The sequence below is a fragment of the Caloenas nicobarica genome, chromosome 17, assembly GCF_036013445.1.
Source record: "Caloenas nicobarica isolate bCalNic1 chromosome 17, bCalNic1.hap1, whole genome shotgun sequence".
Taxonomy (NCBI): Eukaryota; Metazoa; Chordata; class Aves; order Columbiformes; family Columbidae; genus Caloenas; species Caloenas nicobarica.
Genome location: NC_088261.1, coordinates 11,488,370 through 11,507,816, shown reverse-complemented (window position 1 = coordinate 11,507,816; position 19,447 = coordinate 11,488,370). Strand labels below are relative to the sequence as shown.

At 52.1% G+C, this 19,447-nt stretch overlaps 1 protein-coding gene and 2 long non-coding RNA genes across 5 annotated transcripts; 2 read left to right on the top strand and 1 right to left on the bottom strand.

The window, feature by feature from the left end:
• The first annotated feature begins 1,083 nt into the window (after positions 1 to 1,083).
• LOC135995876 (plasminogen activator inhibitor 1-like) lies at positions 1,084 to 3,002 on the top strand. Its single transcript, XM_065647481.1, has 6 exons — positions 1,084 to 1,357; positions 1,653 to 1,851; positions 2,140 to 2,240; positions 2,326 to 2,412; positions 2,568 to 2,651; positions 2,965 to 3,002. The coding sequence occupies exons 1-6, from the start codon at positions 1,084 to 1,086 to the stop codon at positions 3,000 to 3,002; spliced, it is 783 nt and encodes a 260-aa protein (XP_065503553.1).
• A 4,651-nt stretch (positions 3,003 to 7,653) lies between these two features.
• LOC135995678 (uncharacterized) lies at positions 7,654 to 13,211 on the bottom strand. 2 transcript variants are annotated; one of them, XR_010607148.1, is made up of 4 exons: positions 13,076 to 13,211; positions 11,966 to 12,111; positions 8,839 to 8,885; positions 7,654 to 8,185 (listed from the first exon to the last, which is right to left on the bottom strand). It is a non-coding gene; the product is annotated as an uncharacterized LOC135995678 (long non-coding RNA). The 2 variants fall into 2 exon arrangements; XR_010607147.1 differs by having other exon boundaries at positions 7,654 to 8,885.
• A 274-nt stretch (positions 13,212 to 13,485) lies between these two features.
• Positions 13,486 to 19,114, top strand: LOC135995822 (uncharacterized). 2 transcript variants are annotated; one of them, XR_010607181.1, is made up of 4 exons: positions 13,486 to 13,861; positions 15,164 to 15,559; positions 17,657 to 17,722; positions 18,668 to 19,114. It is a non-coding gene; the product is annotated as an uncharacterized LOC135995822 (long non-coding RNA). The 2 variants fall into 2 exon arrangements; XR_010607182.1 differs by lacking the exon at positions 17,657 to 17,722.
• Positions 19,115 to 19,447: the final 333 nt, after the last annotated feature.

The window sequence follows — 19,447 nt, the reverse complement described above, 5'->3', positions numbered from 1 at the left end:
AGACTGGGACACTGGGATTGAGACCAACAGGTAAAGGAGCAATAGGACTAGGACTGGAACCAGCACCGGGATTGGGACTGGGGCCAGCACTGGAACTGGTATTGGAATGAGCACTAGAACTGGGATCAGGATGAGCACCAGGATTGGGAGCAGCATTGGGACTGGAATCAGTACTGGGGTCACCATTGGGGTCACGTTGGTGAACTCAGTGACCTCCAGATACCTGGGTCCACTGGGAGGGACTTGGGTCATCAAGGTCACACCAGTGACCCCCAGACGCTTGGATCCCTCCAGGATGCGGGTGGTCCCGGCGGCTCTGGTGGCCCTGGCCTGGGTGGCCCTGGTGGGTGCCAGGATACCAGCGACAGGACGGGTGGCCCAGCTGGTGGCTGATTTCGGGCTGAGGCTCTTCCGGGAGGCAGTGGGACACCGAGGGGACACCAACGTCATCTTCGCCCCTCACGGGGCCACCACTGTTCTGCTGGCCCTTCAGCTGGCCACCGGCAGGCATGGCCGTCACCAGCTTGAGGGTGCCATGGGCTTCAGTATCAATGGTGAGGGTTCTCAGGGTCCTTGTCCCCATGGTGGGGTCCCCACCGCCATGTAGGACACTTTGGGGTCCTTGTGCCCATTGTGGGGACCCCATCCCCACACCAGCTCACCCATGGGTGTCCCAATCCCGATCCTGGATCTCCCACAGGTGTCCCCACACTAGGTCACCTGTGGGTGTCCCCATGCCAGGTCGCCCATGGGTGCCCCCATCCCCACATTTTGACGCAGTTTCCCTGAACCCACAGATCCAGGGGTGGTGGCAGAGCTCTGGGTGCTGCGCCGGGCACTGAGGGGACCCGGACATCTCCTGGCTGTGGCCGAGGGGCTTTTTGTGGGGCAGGGGCTGACGCTGACTCCTGGCTTCGTCCCCCTCTTCACCCGCACCCTTGGCCCCCGGCGCCTGGCCAGGGTCGACTTCCAACAGGGAGAGGGGGCCCGTGCCCTCCTCAACGCCTGGGTGCAGGAGCGGACGCAGGGTGAGACCCTGGGGGGCTCGGGGTGGGGGTGCCTGGACGCCTGGGTTCCTTGGGAATGGGGGTGCTGGGTGCTTGGACGCCTGGGTCCCCCTCCACCACAGAAGGGGACTCCAGGAGCACCCTTGTCCCCTCAGGGCGGATCCGGGGGCTGCTGCCCCCTGGTGCGGTCGGTGCCAGCACCCGCCTGGTCCTGGCTAGCGCCCTCTACTTCAGGGGGGCCTGGAGGAGCCCCTTCCCCACCCTCGCCACCCGCCCCCGCCCCTTCCACAGACCAGATGGCACCACAGTGACTGTCCCCATGATGGAGAAGACGGCCAAGTTCAACTACGGTGAGACCCCTGGCCCTGAGACGCCTGGGTCCCCTGTGTCACCCCAGCCTCCCCATGTCACCTTGAGGTCCCTTATGTCACCCTGCTTGAACCCCCCACCCCATCTCCCGGATGCCTGGATCCCCCCATGTCACGCTGGTTCCCCTGTGTCACCCTGCTTGACCCCCACACCCCATCTCCCAGATGCCTGGGTCCCATCATGTCACCCTGGGTCCCCAGTGTCACCTTATTGACCCTCCTGCCCCCCCATCTCCTGGACACCTGGGTCCCCTCTGATGCCACCGTGTCTCCGCAGGGGACTTCGAGACGCCGGGAGGGGTCCCCTATGAGGTGGTGGAGGTCCCCTACGCTGGGGGGGAGGTGGCCATGCTTCTGGTGGCCCTGACCTGGCAGGATGTCCCCATTGTCACCCTCACCCGCCTCCTTGATGCCCAACTTGTCACCACCTGGGTCACCAACATGACCCCTGTGACTCGTGTCCTCATCCTGCCCCGGTGAGTCTGGATGCTGGGGTCCCCTTTGGTGTGGGGAGGGGGAATTCTTGGGTCCCTGGGTGGGGGAGATGGGTGAGTCCCTTATGGATGTGGGGGGGACCTCTGGATTCCTGCATCCCCCTAGGGATATAGGGGGGCCCCCCAGATCCCTGGATGCCCTTGAGCAGGGGTGATGGATGGGTCCCCTTGGAGATGTGGGGTGGGTGGCTCCAAAAGCCTGGGTCCCCTATGGATGTGGGGAGGGTCCCCCAGATGCCTGGGTCCCCTGCGAACTCCACTGCCCCTCAGCTTCTCCCTAGAGACCAGCTGGGACCTCAAGGCACCACTAAAGTCCTTGGGGGTCCATGCTCCCTTTGACCCCAACGCTGCTGATTTCACCCCACTCTCAGGTAAAAGTTGAGGGTCCCTGGGTGGGTGGTGGGGGGAGCCAGGCGTCCAAGGACCCCCCTCACTCACCTCTCACCCCTGGATCAGCTGAGGAGCCCCTCGTCCTGGGCCAAGTCCTGCAGAAGGTGAGGATGGAGGTGACAGAGAATGGCACCGAGGTGACATCGGCCACTGGTGAGTGACATGGGGGGCCAAGATGCCTGGGTCCCTGCAATGGGGAGGGCCAGACACCTGGGTCCCTTTGGGAGGGGAGTGCCTGGACACCTGGGTCCCTTGGGGCTGGGGGTGCCTGGAGGGAGGGGTCTCACTGCTCACGCCCTCCCCTCCAGCTGCCATCATATATTCCCGCATGGCGCCCCTGGAAATCCTCCTGGATCGGCCCTTCCTCTTCCTCGTGCGCCACAACCCCACTGGTATGGAGGGACATGGGGAGGGTGGGAGTTGAGGGGCTGGGGGGAGGTGCCTGGGACACATGGATGTGGGGCTGGGGGAGTTTCGTGTCCCCTAGATCTGGGTTTGGGGGTCCATCCCCTTGGATGTGGGTCTTGGGAGGCTTCACACCCATGGATGTGCGTCTTGGGGGGCTTCATGTCCCATGGATCTGGGTTGAGGAGCTTCATACCTTATCGATGTGGGTCTTGGGGGACTCCATGCCCCATGTCTGGGAGGCTCTGTCCCCCCTTGCTTTGGGTCTGGGCGGCTCCCTGACCCCTCTCTCCCCCACAGGCACCATCCTCTTCGTGGGGCAGGTGACAGAGCCTTGAGTGCCCCAAGGCAGGGTCAGCTCCACGGCGATGTCACCCCCATAGTGGGACCAGCCCCACGGCAGGGTCAACCCTACAGTGGGGTCAGCCCCACGGCATGATGGGCCCCCCCATGGGGGGATGTGGGGTTGGGAGAGCTGTAATTTATTGGGGAGAGTATTACATTGCGGGGAGCCAATCCCCACGTCCCGGTGTTGGGGCCCACCATGACATCCCAGTACTGGGGTCAACCACCACATCCTGATATTGGGGTCAACTCCCCATCAGGACGTTGGGGGTCAACCATCATGTCCCAGTGTCGGGGTCAATCATCACATCCTGGTGTTGAGGTCAACAACCTGTCACGGTGTTGGGGTCAGCCCTCCATCATGTCATGGAGTTGGGGTCAACCACCACATCCCCATGTTGGAGTCCACCATCACATTCTGATTTTGGGGTCAGCCCCTCATCACAGTGTTGGGGTCAACACCCCTGTCCCAACACGGTGGTCCCAATGTTGGGGTCAGGTTTGGGCATTCAGGGTGTTCGGGGTGTTTGGTTTGGGTCAAAATAAAGAGATTCTGGTAACAATGTGGGCTGAGGTGGGGTGGGGGACCCCAAATTGTGCCTGTCATCCCCAAATCTGTCCCCAAGGATCACTAACTGCCCCAGTCACCCTCAAAACTACGCCCAGGGACCCCAGATTACCCCCATGACAACCCCAAATCTGCTCCCCCCACCGTGGTGACGGACACTCACCATCATCGCCATGGAAACAGCCCCCCGTCGGTTGTCCTGTTGCCATGGTGACCGGAGTTCCCCTGCCCCCCCTCGCCACCCTGTTGCTATGGTGACAGGAAGACACGCCCCCACCCCACCCCCCACCCCGTCACCAGGGAGGGAACCCCCGGCCTCCCCGCCCCCCACTGCCAAGGGACCCCCCCCCACCCCCCGTTGCCATGGAAACACCCCCCCCCCCCCCCCGCGACCGCGTCCCGCGCGTCCCGCCCGCTGCCCTCTCCCGTTGCCCGGGCAACAGCCCCGCCCTGACCCCGCCCCCCGGCAGCCCCGCCCTCCGGGAAGCTGCGGCGCATGCGCAGTGAGGCCGGTGCTGGACCAGCGCGAGTCTGACCCCACTGGCCCGAGGGCCTGCCCTGGGCTGGGCCCCACCGGCCTCCGTTTGTGAGGGAAAGGCTGAGGGTGTTGTGTGCCTAGGCTTTAGGAAAGCCTTTGACACTGTATCCCACGGCATTCTCCTGGAGAAACTGGCAGCTCGTGGCTTGGATGGGCGTATTCCTCCCTGGGTAAAGAACCGGCTGGAGGGCCGGGCCCAGAGAGCTGTGAATGGAGCTGGAGCCAGTTGGGGGCCGGTCATGAGTGCTGTTTGCCAGGGCCCAGTTCTGGGGCCAGTTCTGTTTAACATCTTGATCAATTATGTGGATCAGGGATCGAGTGCACCCTCAGTAAGTTCAGAGATGCCACCAGGTTGGGTGGAGTGTGGATCTGCTGGGGGGCAGGAGGCTCTGCAGGGGGATCTGGCCCGGCTGGATCGATGGACCGAGGCCAGTTGTCTGAGGTTCAACGAGGGCAAGTGCCGGGTCCTGCGCTTGGGTCACAACCCCATGAAAGTTACAGGCTTGAAGAAGAGCAACTGGAAGGCTGCCCGGCAAAAAAGGACCTGGGGGTGTTGGTGACAGCAGCTGAACATGAGCTAACAGTGTGCCCAGGTGGCCAAGAGGCCACCAGCATCCTGGCTGGTACCAGCACTGGTGTGGCCAGCAGGCCCAGGGCAGCGACCGTCCCTGTGCTGGGCACTGGGGAGGCCAAACCTCCAATCCTGGGGTCAGTTTTGGGCCCCTCACGCCAAGAAAGACATTGAGGGTCAGAAGGGTCAGATTGGATATTAGGAAAAATCTATTCCCAGAAAGGGTTGTCAGGCATTGAAACAGGCCGCCCAGGGAAGTGGTTGAGTCTCTTGAGGTGTTTAAAAGATGTGTAGATTATGTCCTTAGGGTCATGGTTTAGTGCCAGTTTTGGGTTAATGGTTGGACTCGATGATCTTGAGGGTCTCTTCCAACCAAAATGATTCTATGATTCTTAGCCACTCAGAGAAGTCAGGAGTTTCCGCCTGCCCATTGAACTAGGCTGCCCTGCACGTGACCAGGAGCTCTACTGAGTTCCAGGAAAGCAGGAAGGCCCAGGAAGGCCATGGCCAAAGAGGTTCAAGCCCTGGCAGGATGTCCACTATGAAGGGAACACTGGTCCCATAGTTGGGATGCTCTCTATGCAGCACAGGGTACTTCTGAGATGTCACCTCTGAGCTACTGTGGCTACCGTGTCCTCACTGCAGCTCCCCACAGCAGAGCCCAAATTGCCGTAGGTTCCTGCTGAGCAGGTGCGTAAGGCATGGAGGCTTGGCCATGCTGTTGGCCTCTTTTGGATCTTTTGGAGCTAGCAGCAACTTTGCATGCTGATTCCCAAATGTGCTTTTCCTCTCTGCTATGCTCCTGCCAGGCTCACTCTACTGACGGGGATGCCGTGGGTCTGTGGCCAGTGGGCTGGGTACCCCACAGGGTGCAGGGGTCTCTCAAAGTGCTGGGACATGTCACTGTCTCAGCCTCAGTGTCCCCCTGCATCCAAAGTGAGCTGTGCTGCAAAATGTCCTGCAGGCTGGGACTGTGCAAGGAGCAGTGGTGGTTGATGGGGTTTTGGGAACAGTCAGGTCCCAAGCAGACGAGGTGTGCTTTGAAAGTGGGTAAGGGAAAAGGCCCTTGAAAAGCTGAGGCTGTGTGACCAAGAATGGTAAGGATGGAAATATCCCCAGAGGTAGTGTATCAGATCCTGAGGTTTCGGACAGGTCTCATTTCATAAAGGAAGAGTTTATCTGGGACTTGTCTGAGTGCATGTACCCCAGAAGCCTGTGTGCAGCTGACGAGGCAGCAGTGGTACAAAGGGCAAAAGGAAGGAGCGAGGCAACTTCTTCACTCAGAAGGGAAAGCAGACCTGTGCACTCCTATGGGGAGGGCAGGATCTCCAGGCACGCAATTCTTTAGCCTGGACAGTTTTTAGTCTTTGCTTCTTCTCTGTCTGAGTGAGGAGGAGACTGACCCACGACATCTCACTTTTTGGAGGGGAAGCAGCCTTCTGAGGGGAAAGAATTGGGCCTTCCATGGAGATGGGTCCAGCAACGCCTGTGTTCTTACTGACTTGCGTGGGCTTTCTGACTGTGGTGGTGAGGATGCAGCAGGCACTTGGGCCGTGCAAGAGGCAGACGGCTGCAGGCATGAGGCACATCACAGCCAGGTGAGAGACTTAGAGCCTGATCCCTACCAGCTGAGCAAAGGCCTTCCACAAACATGGCCCTTCTGGACATTGGCTGAGTCTGCAGCCGTCTGCCTCTGCACATGACGATGTTCACCCCTTCTGTCTGGCCCTCTGCACTGGATCCAGGGACAAGACAGACTTGGAGACACCCTCTGGGGTAAAGAAAAACCAGCAGGCTGTACCCAGGTAGGCCGCAGCATCAAGGTGCTGACAGCTCTGGTTAAGACACACACAGTAGTGGTGAGCTGAGGTCCCAGCCAGCACATCAGTGTCACCACGAAGGTCCCAGAAGACCTGCTGGACTCTCCCAGTGACTCTTGGGCTATGGTCCATTTTTGTCTGCAATGGATTAAAACCCACACGTCTCAGGACATGAGCATCATACCAAAGCTGAAAGGCTTGTTCTCCCAAAGAAGAGATTAAGAGGCTAAAGATTATTCCTTTATTTGTTATTTCCAACACATCAAGCCAAGACTTCTGGCTGACCTGAGTCTGTCAGCCAACACACGGCCACAGAGTCCTTTGTCAAGCGCGTGTGCTGTCACTGCTGCTGCAGGAACTCATTTTGTCATCTGCATGCTGCCAGGAGTCCCGTAGCTCCGGAGGCACGCTGGTGGTCAGGGCTGTCTGCACTGTGGTGTTCTCAGGTGTGAAATGGCCTCTCTCAGTTGCCTGGCTCTTTCTTCCAGCTGCTTGCTAACAAGAGCCAGCTTAGCAGCCTTCTGCTTGAGCCTCTCCACTTCCTCCTGCACTTGAGGACAGCTTGCCTTCCTCAGCAGACAGTTCCCTTGAAGGACACTGCATCGCCGCTCGAGGTCCTTCAGGATGCTCTGGAGGTGGGTGTTCTGCTCCAGCAGCCTGACGTAAGTGCTCCCAGGCAGCCAGTCCTGCTGCTGCTCTACGGCCGCAACACCCGCCTGTGCCACCGAGCGCCCACGGCCGGTCCTTCCTTGCAGCGGGGAGTCCAAGCGGCGCAGCGCCAAGTCTTGCCCCGCAGTCTCTGGCAAAACCTCCACAGTGTGGAAGACCAGAGCAGTGATCGTCCCCTGTATTGGGCACTGGTAAGACCGAGTCTTGAATTCTGGGGTCAGTTTGGGGCCCCTCACGCCAAGAAAGCACTTGAAGTGCTGGAGTGAGTTGAGAGAAGGGAACAGAGCTGGTGAGGGGCTGGAGCACAAGTGTGATGGGAGCAGCTGAGGGACCTAGGGGGTTCACCTGGAGAACAGGAGCTGAGGGGAGACCTTCTGATCTCTGAACTGCCTGAAAGGAGCTTGGAGCCAGGGGGGTCGGGCTCTGCTCCCCAGGAACAAGCGCCAGGACCAGAGGAAACAGCCTCAAGTTGCGCCAGGGGAGGCTGAGGTTGGATCTTGGGAACAATTTCTTCCCCAAAGGGCTGTCGGGCATTGGAACAGGCTGCCCAGGGCAGTGGTGGAGTCACCATCCCTGGAGGGGTTGGACAGACGGAGATGAGGTTCTCAGGGACATGGGCAGTGCCAGGGGTGGGGTAATGGTTGGACTTGATGATCTTGAGGGTCTTTTCCAACCAAAATTATCCTATGATGCTCTAAAACGAACATTGCAAGCATGCCTGTCATCATTTTTTTTAATCTTTCTTTGGATTTTCTTAGTGGGAGAACACATTTCTGCATGTATGTTCTCTTGAGGGCTGGAGGGAATATAATTAAAACTGATTCTGAGATTTTATTCCAATATCTTTCATATTTCAGTAACTAGACTTGCCGAAAACCAGAGGGGGATGTACTGTTCACATTTTGTCCTTCAAGAATTCAGGGAGATACTTTGCATTTTTTGGTGCTGCTTCTTGATTTTTGGACTTGATTATCCTACTATTTTAAAATTGCATGCTACCTGAGGATTTCCTATCAAAAGGCAAGTAAGAATAAATGGTCAGTATGAAATCATAAGATCTAAATCTATACAGTTAAAACAGAAAACATTACTGTGCGCACATTTTCCTATGGGGATAGAAGAAAAGCTATAGAAATAATGTACTGCAATAGCCATTTGAAATGCTGAGAAACACTCCAGTGACACCTAAATATATTCCCTGTTTTCATTGTAATACTCCAGCTCTGAATGGAGCAAGCAGAATATGGAGATCCAATAATACCACACTAGACCATGCTGAATTCTCAATAAAATCTACTAAACTCATTAAAATATCCACTTCCCATACAGCATTTTTGTCAGTATGTAAGATACAGGAGCATACAAACCACATCAACTGTGTCTCACCTCAGCTGAAAAACATTTGACAAAGTGAGTGCAAGATTGCAGTGGCCAAGCAATATTATCACAGACAAGGGCAAGACCTCAATTGTAAGAAAATCAAGAGCTCGGTGTAATACATAGGAAGCTGCAAATACAGTGTTCTTCTGTTACAGTAGCTGCAAGATTTTATTAATTTCTTTTTTTTTTTTTAATCCATTGCTGGGTTGGGGTTGTTTGTTTGTTTGGGGTTTTTTTGTTTTGTTTTCCCTGAATTTGAGTTGTATTAAACCACTTGGCCTACCTGGTGTTGAACTGTGCTTGTATTCTAGCTTGTGCTGTGGATTCTTCCTGCAAAGAAGAAAACAGTAAAAGCCCAATTCACCACTGTGTTCCACAGTTAAGAAGCTCTGAACTCCCTGGTATTTTATGTTTGGTTTTTTTTTTTTTAAATAAAATTCTGTGACCAGTGCCTCAGCGCAGTCTCTCAGCTTATAGAATGTGAAAAAAAAAAAAAGGTTAAAAAAGAGTTCCTATTCATTCAGCATTAAAAAAATACAGATGGCTGATCAAAAGAGATGAGAGAGTTTCCAAAGTTGTGAGATGCATTTGTTGAGCATGATAAGAACCCATCCAATTATTTACTCTCATTAACAATGAATCCAGAACATAGCTCCTGGTGCATTAAGCACGATGCATGCACAGTGCATCACAGGTCAGACACACCCAGATGAAGCTTCCCTGTTCTGCAACATAAAGCTACAAATTAAATAGTTTTGAAAATCAAATAATTTGGAAAGAACTGCTTGTCTCAAAGAATCACAGGGAGAGGCCCCAGAAAGATTCTTCAGAGAGATCACTCATTTCTGCAGTATGCTGCTGCAATCTAGCAAATTCAATTTACAAGCATGTAGGACTTCTATAAAAACATAGCATCAAAGCAATGAAAGAAAATATGAAGTCCATGTACTCTTGGATTTGCAATACATGTTCCTCTCGTGATCCAGGTCATTAACACACCTATTAATCCTCCCCCCGTTATCCAGTGCTGCTCTACTGCTTTAATGTAGTCCAACTTGCATTGTGCTAATAGGCCTTGTTAGTATATCAGAGGCTTTTCTCAGAGCCGCATGTTAAAATAGTCTCAACCTGATGTATTCTTGTGCAGAAAATTTAAGAAATTTCTAACTTTGGAAGAAAACCCGTTCAGTTGCTCTGATTAGGTTTTATCAAGCTCTTCTGCTGTGCCACTTCTTGGAGCTGAGCTCACGGCTTGGCCACAGCAACAGCTGCTCTGCTACCGCCCACAGGGCAGCGTGGAAGGGACATCGGGGCCACAGGGCAGGGGGAGTCAACTAATATCCTGACAAAAACCTCCTCTTGTAAGGAAATGGTGTGATGACGAGCAAAGCCAGGGGCGTCCACCTGTATTGCTCGGTGGGTATCCATCAGCTGCTGGTAAGCCTTGTGCTGAAATGGCCACAGATGAGTCTTATGAGACTTTATTAGAGGGGAAAAAAATGATTCCTGAAGGAGAGACTTGTACAGCTCTTGGAGGCAAACTCTGTGGTGTTGCCAAAGGGGGATTTTTTTGTGCTCTTGTGAAGTTGTTCCATCTCCGCACCCTCACGTGAGCACACAGCTACTCTGCATCGATGCCCAGCTGGGGTGAAGGCTCCTTAGAAACGCGGGATTTCTGCCGAGATCGCTACGCAGTCTGACTGCCCCGGCAGCTGCTCTCTCACATGGCAGCAGCAGGTCAATAAGGTAAGCACTTCCCTGGAAGTCTTTAAAAGACGTATAGATTCTTAGGGACATGGTTTGATGCCAGAGTTAGGTTAATGGTTGGATTTGAGGATTTTGAAGGTCTCTTCCAACCAAAACAATTCTATGGTTCTATATTGCCTAGTGAAAGGCAGCTGTTGGTGTTCCACTCAGCCACTGTGTAAAGCAGCACTGCATAGGTTGTTTAGTGCCTCCACGTCACAGAGGAGTGATTTAGGGTTCTGCTCACTGCAGAACAATGTTTAGATTTCTCAAAGAAAAATGTGACTCAAAAAGAGTTCGGTGGCGGGTTCACTCTATTATTTACTGCATGGGGGAAATATGCCAAGCCGAATGCTGCTGGCCTTCTCTCCAGAAGCCTGTACCCGTTCACAAAGCAAACGCTCAGGCGTCTTCCCTCCCTGATAACCGTTCACTCCGGAGTCTGTATTTTAGAATTCCAGAGGCAAACTTTCAGGTGAGGCCTAATAACTGTATGCAAAGCGGACTTTCAGGAAACAAAATTCTCAGAAATAAAAAACAAAAAAAGGAATAGAATAGCAGGAGGGCTGGCTCAAGCTGGGTACCTGCGCAGAGGTCCAACCTAAGCAGAGGAAACCATTGACTTTTATCTCTTTACGGACCATTCACACCATGATTCAGTCCAACAGCAATGTTTCACTTTGGGGTCTCCTTGCTTCTCATTGGATCTTTTTCACTGATCTCACATGTGCCTTTGTTTAGTTCAGCTGTAGACAGTGTTTATAGCCCATGGCCTTCCAGGTACTGTTTGTCTGAATAAATCCTTTTCTTCTCAGCAAAGTGCAAAACAGGCCCCGTTCTGCAGATGTCTGTAATGTCTCCATGTTAGCCTTGTATTGTTATTTTTTTCCCCAGTCAGTTCCATTCTTTCCAGCAAAGTGTGAACTAGACCTTATCTTGAAAGTGTTCGGTGTAGTTTGCAGTTGCTTTCGGTAAATATGAGCAGAATTTTACAGCTTAAGATTTTAGCAAAGATTATTTACAAAGTTTTCTTTTACAGCAAAGATTTTAGCTGACTAAGTAACATGAAGCAGAAAGTATATTAAAAATCACACAACCTTATACTTCTAGATGATTCATTATATCTAGTATGCATTTACTTAAGCTAAATGATTGATATGAAACATAAATTGGGCTCATCCACTGATGTGTGAGTAGTAAAACCATCGCCATACAGCTGGGTATTTAGCAGAGCAAGCTCAAAGCGGCCTCACCCGGGGTGTCATATTTATAAAATAAAGTGGTTCGCTCGTAGTCAAATTGCAGACAGTGGGAAAGGTCTGCACGAGACTCCCTGCGCCCACAACCCATCGGCGTTCAGTGCGCTGTTCTGCTTCCCTGTGGGTCTCCTGAAAGGAGCTCTTGGCCTGGCTGCAGCCCAGGCCTTTCCCTGCTCTGGAGTCTGAACCAAACTGCTGCTGCTCTGGCTGGGGAGGGTGGAGGGAGTGCATCCAGCACACTCCAGTTCCTCCAAAACCTTCTCAGCTCTCACAGGCATCAAAGCAAACATAGTGAAAGACAGTGGCTTTGTTGGGGGTAACTCTATTCTCCACCGAGTTTGATGGGTTTGGGTAACTGCCTTCAGACAAAGCCGTGCCAAGAGCCCATAACTTAAATAACCTCACTTGCTGCTTCCAGAAGGTGTTGGCCTTGACCACTTGCATCTCAGGTAGACACCGGTTCTGCATCAGGGTCACACACCCCATTGCTGGGCTTATGCTGCAGTGTGCTCAGCTGGTGTTCACTGTTCCAGGGGCGGCCAAGAGTCAATCTACAGGGAAATAAAAAGCAGGAAACTATCACTGGCTGATTGACGGAAGGGGACCATGACTGTATTTTTAAGTCTGAATTTTCTACTGAAATCTGGCATCTCTGGCTGGTTTGGATCCTGCCACCTCTGGCTTTGGAGTCCAGCATGGTCTGGAGCACAGTTGGCTTTGTTCCAGCCAAGGGACCACTACAGTTTTTTAATTAATCAAGAGATGTGTGAACTGTAGCAGGCAAGAAAGAATTTCACTTTTCCTGCTGTTGGAGTGTTGGCTCTTGGGCCCACCCAAAGACTGGACTATACCTGACTGCTATATAGCGTGTCCCACCTGGGAGCCTGGGGCTGGGCTTGGTTGGTGGTGAGTGATTTAACAAGTGAAAGGAAACAATTCACTGGTGCAGCATCACTAAAATGACCAAAAACCAACAGAAGAGGGAGAAAAGTCACCTAGTCCCGCTCCTTGTGTTGCCAAACCTAATGGGTTTCTCCAGCCTGCTTTAAAACCAGCCAAACCCTCCTCGACCTTGCCTGTCAGAAAGACCTTCTGGGCTTCCATCTGACCCTCCATGGCCACACTACAAGCCAAGGCCATGAGTTCCACATTAACCACGCGAGGTGGAAAACGTGTTCCTGCCACCCTCTTCCTGGCATGCAGACTGTCACCGTACTGTCCCCGTACTTCCTTCAGGCCAAGCAGCCCCCAGTGCTGCGAGCCGGGGCGGCTGTGGGGCCGCCGGCTCCCTCCTAATGCTTCCCCCGGGCCGTGGGCGCTGAATCACTCACGGGGCGTTTGGGCTACAGGTTTTCCTCCCACATGGTGCAGGTGCAGACACTGTGACCGCCCCACAGCGATGCTCCTCTGCCCATCAGCCCTTCCCGGAGCGGCGGCGCGGTTTTCTGCTGGCACCGGAGGAGCGAGAGCGGCGCTGCCGTAATTCCTCCCACCGATGGTCCCTCAGGGCCTCACCTCACGGCGACACAGGCGGTTAGTGGCTCAGCAGTCCCGCGGGGACACGTTGAAATTTACCCGCGGGCGTACGAACAGACCCCGGAGCCCCCGGACCCTCCTCCGGCGGCGCCGCAGGCGGCACTGAGCCCCGCGGCCCCGGCCCGCCCGCTGCCAGCAGAACCGCCCCCGGGGAGGAGCCGGGGCGGGGCGGGCCGGGCCCGGGGCGGGGCGGGCCGGGCCCGGGGCGGGGCGGGCCGGGCCCGGGGCGGGGCGGGCCGGGCCCGGGGCGGGGCGGGCCGGGCCCGGGGCGGGGCGGGCCGGGCCCGGGGCGGGGCGGGCCGGGCCCGGGGCGGGGCGGGCCGGGCCCGGGGCGGGGCGGGCCGGGCCCGGGGCGGGGCGGGTGCCCCCGGCTGGGCGGGGAACGCGGGCTCGGCCGGTCCGCAGCCCGGAGCCGGGCGGCCGCGGTGTGGGCTGCGCTGCCGCCTGCGTGCGGCCCGGCGGGTCAGGTCTGGGTCGGAAGGGACCCCGAAGGGGCGCTCGGTGCCGCCCCCGCTGTGAGCGGGGACACCCGCCCCGCGGCCCCTGCGCTGCCCTCCCCGCCAAGGGGCGAGCGGGTGCGGGGCTGCCGGGGGCGCTCCTGCAAACACCCGCCGGGCTGTTCGTCCCCTGGAGGCGGCTGCGCCTCCGGAAAGGTCTGACCGAGCACAGCGCGGGGCGGCGAGCCGCGGAAACTCGGGCCTGGAGAGCGGCTGTTCTGCTCCTGAAGGGACAACCCCCGCTTGCGGTTTGTGTCTGGAAATAAAGGTCTGGCTCTGGCTGCATCCCTCGGGTCATCCCCTCCCTTGGCTCACAGGCCGCCTGTGCAGAAACGAGCAGCCCCGGTTCAAGTCCTGGTTGTAAAGTTACTGTTAGATGTATTTTATTTATGTACTAACAGCTGTACATCTAATTGACTAATTGAATTCTGATTGAATAATCAATTCTGAAGTATTTTTCACCCAGATATATCTTCAATGCTCCGGTTTGGGGAGTTTTTGTGGTGGGGTTTTTTTTTGTGCTGAAAAATTGCTTTAAAATGGTTTTAAATAGGTGTCTTGCTAGCTTGTGTTCTGCTGGCATGTGTATGTGTAACACCACCACCCCCTCCCAAAAAAATCCAGATCCACCTCACCCTGAAACTGAAGTCTAGTTCTGGACCCCTTGAATCCCTTTGAATGACGAGTCATTTTCTTGTGGGCAAAGTGGATCCAGACATGTATCTTGTGTACTGAACTGGCCAGTACACACATTTCTTGTAAATCTCAGCTACCCAGGTCACATTCTCTGTCAGTGTTGGAATAAGAATTTCATGTAAGATGGATTGATATCTGCGTGCTGGTGGGATTTTATTTGGGAGATCACAGATGACCTTCAGCTTTGAGGATCAAATTTAACCACAATTCTAAAACAGAAAATGAGAACTAGAAATATATATATATATATTTTTTTTTTTTTTCCCCCCATTGACCAGCTTCAAGGTTTCTAAGTGAATTGGCCTCTGTGTTCCTTGTGCCTCTCTTGTCACAGCAAAGTCAGGACTACCCACACGTATAAGTTTAGGCATGTGTCAGAGACTTTGCAGGACTGGAGGCAGGTTGATGAATAGCAAGGAGAGATTTTCCTTCTAAAAGAATAAACTTGTGGCTTTTATTCATTTATTCATGTTCCTGTCTGTCTTTCAATCCTGGAAGGTGTCCCACATCTCTTAATCCTGGACCAAGTGCTTTCCTGGAGAGGACGGCACGGCAGGCTGGCCCTCTGTCCCTGGGAGTGACCCTCAGAGCTGGTCTGGTTTTCTCGAGCAACTGCATTCTGCAGAATTTAAGCCCTTCCATGATTTAATGTTGGTTCTGCAGAGCTTGTAATCAGGGGGGTGCCCGGGGCTGCGCTGGTGGGGTGTGCGGTGTTGAGAGCTCGGCTGTGCCTGTGCTGCCCGCCGCAGCCATGGCTCCTCCGTTCACACACGAATGAAATCTGAGCACAGTCCCCGTTAATAGCTGTTCTCGAGCCATAAGAAAGTGGATGCTGAGACTGAGCTACTTAATCTGAAACTGCTTTTTCTTCCAGGGAAAATGCTGCATGAGATTAAAAGCCTTGTCATCGAGGAACCAAAGTACTGTCTGGATGTTACCTCTACTTAGAGAAATTTTCACGGGAGTGAGGGGGAAAAAGACAATGTCTCTCAAGAAAACTAATTGCCTCTCAAGAGAAAATCTGAAGAAGATACTAATATTGTAACTAGAAGGCAGAAAACAGAACAAGTGAGAAAGACTGTGTCTGAGGAATGTCAGGCAGAAGCTGGAGAGAGGTGTGTGGTACCAGAAAGAGTGACCAGTCTGAAAGCAAGACTTAGAAGACCCTTCCAAAAGCAGTGGAGAGAAATCTGTTGCAAATGAGCAGGTTGGCTTCGGTTTCAGAGTTTCTTGTTGCAGTGGAGCAATTGCCGAAATACTTCCTTCAAAGGTATGCCGAAGTATCTGTGTTTTAAAATAATTTAGCAAAGGCAAAGGGAGATGTGTAGTTTGTTAGTAATTTCAATCATGAGTTGTGTGTTTTAGAAAAACAAATCGATTGAAGCTTTTTCTGTATTTTCTTAAAACCCCCCTTAACCTGCATTTACCTTAAACAAGTGGCAATACAAGGGCTGTTGTTAATTTCTGGGCACTGTTACCCTGAGTATTTTGGATGTGAGTGTTCATATCCCACTGAAAGAGGAAAAAATAACATTAGAAACCCTCAACCTGATACAATAGCTTTAAGTCATTTAAACCAGATGCAAAAGATGTTTCCATGATCCTATTTTTTAAGAACAAAAATACATGCTTTAGACAATTATGATTAATTGGAAGAAAACACACTACCTAATCTGAACACTACTTTAAAGAGGATTTAATATTTAAGCAAGCTGGGAAGGGGTTTTGTTGGCCAGAAATCCATCAGCACTTGAGTCTTTAAGGGAACCCATTTTTGTAACACTGAATGGATATTTTTAATTATAACACCATTTCCTCTAAGCAGGAGAAGATTATTCACTGTATGCTAGCACTCAGCTATTCACACCCACACAGACGTAGGCAATTACTGGTTGGCCTGTGGCCTCTGAAGACATGTATCTCCTTTTGTTCAGAGATTCTCCAGCTTCAGCAAGCGCCCAGATGTCACAGCAGAAATGTAGGGTCCTGAAAAGAAGTCAGGAAGTTACAAAGGATGAGTGGGCAAGTAAGAGGCGAAAGCCTGAATCCCATCTGTCCTAAATGAACTGCTCAGCTCCAGGCTGATGGCACAGGCCAGCTGCAGTTCAGGGTCTCGGGCACAAATCTTCTGCAGTAAGGTATTTATCCCTCGCAGGGAAATGAATGAGAGGAGGTCTCTGTTACTTAGTTCAGTAAAGGGAAAAGAAACTTCTCTTGAGATCTGTTTGCCTTTTCTGGAGGATGGACTTGAGCAGAAAGGCGAAGAGCGCACTAATAGGCTGAGGGGATGAGGGAATCGGTTCCACTTTGTTTAACTCAGTAACTGTTTTGTTGGGGGTTTGAAGCCTTGTTCCCAGCGGGCATGCTGTAATTCCTTCCCCTCTCTCTCTCTGGCCTGTTAATTGTGCCGATGTTGCTCCAGATTTACAGAAGGTGGAACATCCACCATTAAGGGGAGGTTCTCGCCTTAGGATGCCCGCAGCCTCTAGCTTGGCCTTGCCCTTGGTCCGTGAGAGCCACGGCTCCGACCGCAAACCTGAGTGAGCAGGGGATGCGGATATAGGACTTTTGCAGGGAGCACCCGAGCCGCTGGGCTGCTGGACAGGGTGAGACCCACGTCAGCCAATTCCTCTTTTAGCTCCAAGTGCTTTTTGATGGAGATGCAGGTCTCCTGGGAACTGTGGGAATGTGCTCCTGTGTCTGGAAAAGATGCCCGAGTTCCTGGCGTAAGAAGGGCACTGGGATTTAGAGGTCAGAGTTGAGGCAGGTATGGAAGATGGCAGTAGCTGTGATCTAGTAGAAAAATGTCTTTTTGTATATTCAAGCAGATTTTTTTTCTCCTCTGCTAATCCAGTGTGGAATATGAGTCAAAACCTGCTTGTCATCCTAGGACTGCAGGATTGTTTGGTTAGTTACCTCCCAGATATTTCTCATTCCAGTGTTTTTCTGTTCCCTGTTGAAAACATGTCAAGCTGATTCAAAATGTTTAATGCAAATTATAATGAAAACCATATGTCTTATGTTAAGGGTGACTGTGCAAAAGCTTTCAGCTGAGTCAAGGTTAGCACGTGATTGCACACATGTGCGTGTGTGCTGTGCACGCGGCCGGCACAGGTCACTGCGCTGCACCAGGCAGCATCCCTCCTCCTTCTGCATTAGAACCAGATTTAGGAGATGCGTTGAAAGGGCCTCTGAAAGCCCTTTGTTAAATGTCTGCCACCAGTGTGATGGGAGGGCTGGGGTGTTTTCCTAGTTCATTATGGAGTTTGCTCCTTTTCTATGTATTGCGGTGTTATCCCTGCCAGAGGTGATGTTTTCCAACTCCTAAAAGTACTTCTGACCAGCCTATCCATTTCCTTTCAAGCAGGCTGAAGAGTACTGCCAGGTATATGAAAAATCTCCTGAGGTGACACTACGTGCTTCCTTATAGAAGGTACTAGTCCACAGGTGGATTTACACATACATTTTATAAAATTGTCATGTGCAAATTGAGTATCATGTTATACAACTGTCTGTATTTTTTGAACATCCAGTCTCAGTGTTTCTAATGAGCCTGGTGTAGCAAAGTAGCATCCTTCAGACTCTGATTGAAAACCTTTTTGTTTGAAGAGGAAGATAAGTTGCCCAGACTGTTCCCTTCTGCTCCAGGAACATATGTTCCTCCTAACAAAGGTAATTTCAGGCTGAGAAGATAAAAGTGGTAGGAGCCATTTTTAAGGTATTGTTAGAACAGTTCAAACTGCATATACAAGCACAAAAAATAATTAGGTCAGCCTGCTTTCTGTATGAAGAATCTCCTTTAAGATATAAAAAGCAGGAAAAGAAAAACAAACAACTTGCAATGCTCTTTGTCTGTTCCAACATCCGTTTGTGTCTGCTCTACAAATGAATTAAAAACAATTAAGAAAAACACAAACTGAGATGATAGTGATATGCAGGATCTACATGATGGCTCTCAGACAATCTCAGTAATTAGTCCGTAGTGATTGTGTGTTTAGAGACACAGCATACACCAGTCATGCTTCATATTTATTTTGAGATCTGCAGTGCTTATAGTTTGCATTACTGCAATTCAGATTACTGCCAAAACTATAGTATTTAGATGAGATCGGACAACTGCTGAACATGATAAATTTTGATTATTTGATAACAAACCTTCTTCCAAAGAAGAGTAAGCAAGTTAGATGAGCAAAAATGAAGATAGTAGGTTGGTGCAAAAGTAATCGTGGCTTTTGCATTGTTGAAATTTGCCATTTGATATTGGAGTACATTCTTAAATAAATGTGGTTATGTTATGCATCATTTTAATGTGCTTTTCTCGCTTTATAGTTTTTTGCTACTGACTTATTACTTGCTCTTTATTTTATCTTTATTTTAGACTATGGAAATTATGTTAGAAAAAAAGCAAATTCAAGTTCAAAATGGGTCGTAAAGCAGCAGAGTCAACTTGCAACATCAACAATGCATTTGGCCCAGAAACTGCTAACGAACATACAGTGCAGTGGTGGTGGTTCAAGAAGTTTCGCAAAGGAGATGGGAGCCTTGAAGGTGAGGAGCGTAGTGACCGACCATCGGAAGTTGACAACAACCAGTTGAGAGCAATCATCGAAGCTGATCCTCTTACAACTACACGAGAAGTTGCTTGTATCAGGAATAGTGTGGCCAGCAGGACTGGAGGAGTGATCGTGCCACTGTACTCGGTGCTGGTGAGGCCCCATCTTGAATACTGTGTTCAGTTTTGGGCCCCTCATCATAAGAAGGACGTTGAAATACTAGAGAGAGTTCAGAGGGGGTGATGAAGCTGGGGAAGGGGCTGGAGCACAAGTGTGATGGGAGTGGCTGAGGGACCTGGGGGGTTCACCTGGAGAACAGGAGCTGAGGGGAGACCTTCTGATCTCTGAACTGCCTGAAAGGAGCTTGGAGCCAGGGTGGGTCGGGCTCTGCTCCCCAGGAACAAGCGCCAGGACCAGAGGAAACAGCCTCAAGTTGTGCCACGGGAGGTTTAGATTGGATATTAGGAACAATTTCTTCCTGGAAAGGGTTGTCAGCATTGGAACAGGCTGCCCAGGGCAGTGGTGGAGTCACCGTCCCTGGAGGGGTTTAAAAGGTGTTTAGACGAGGTTCCAAGGGACATGGTTTAGTGCTGGAGTTGGGTTGT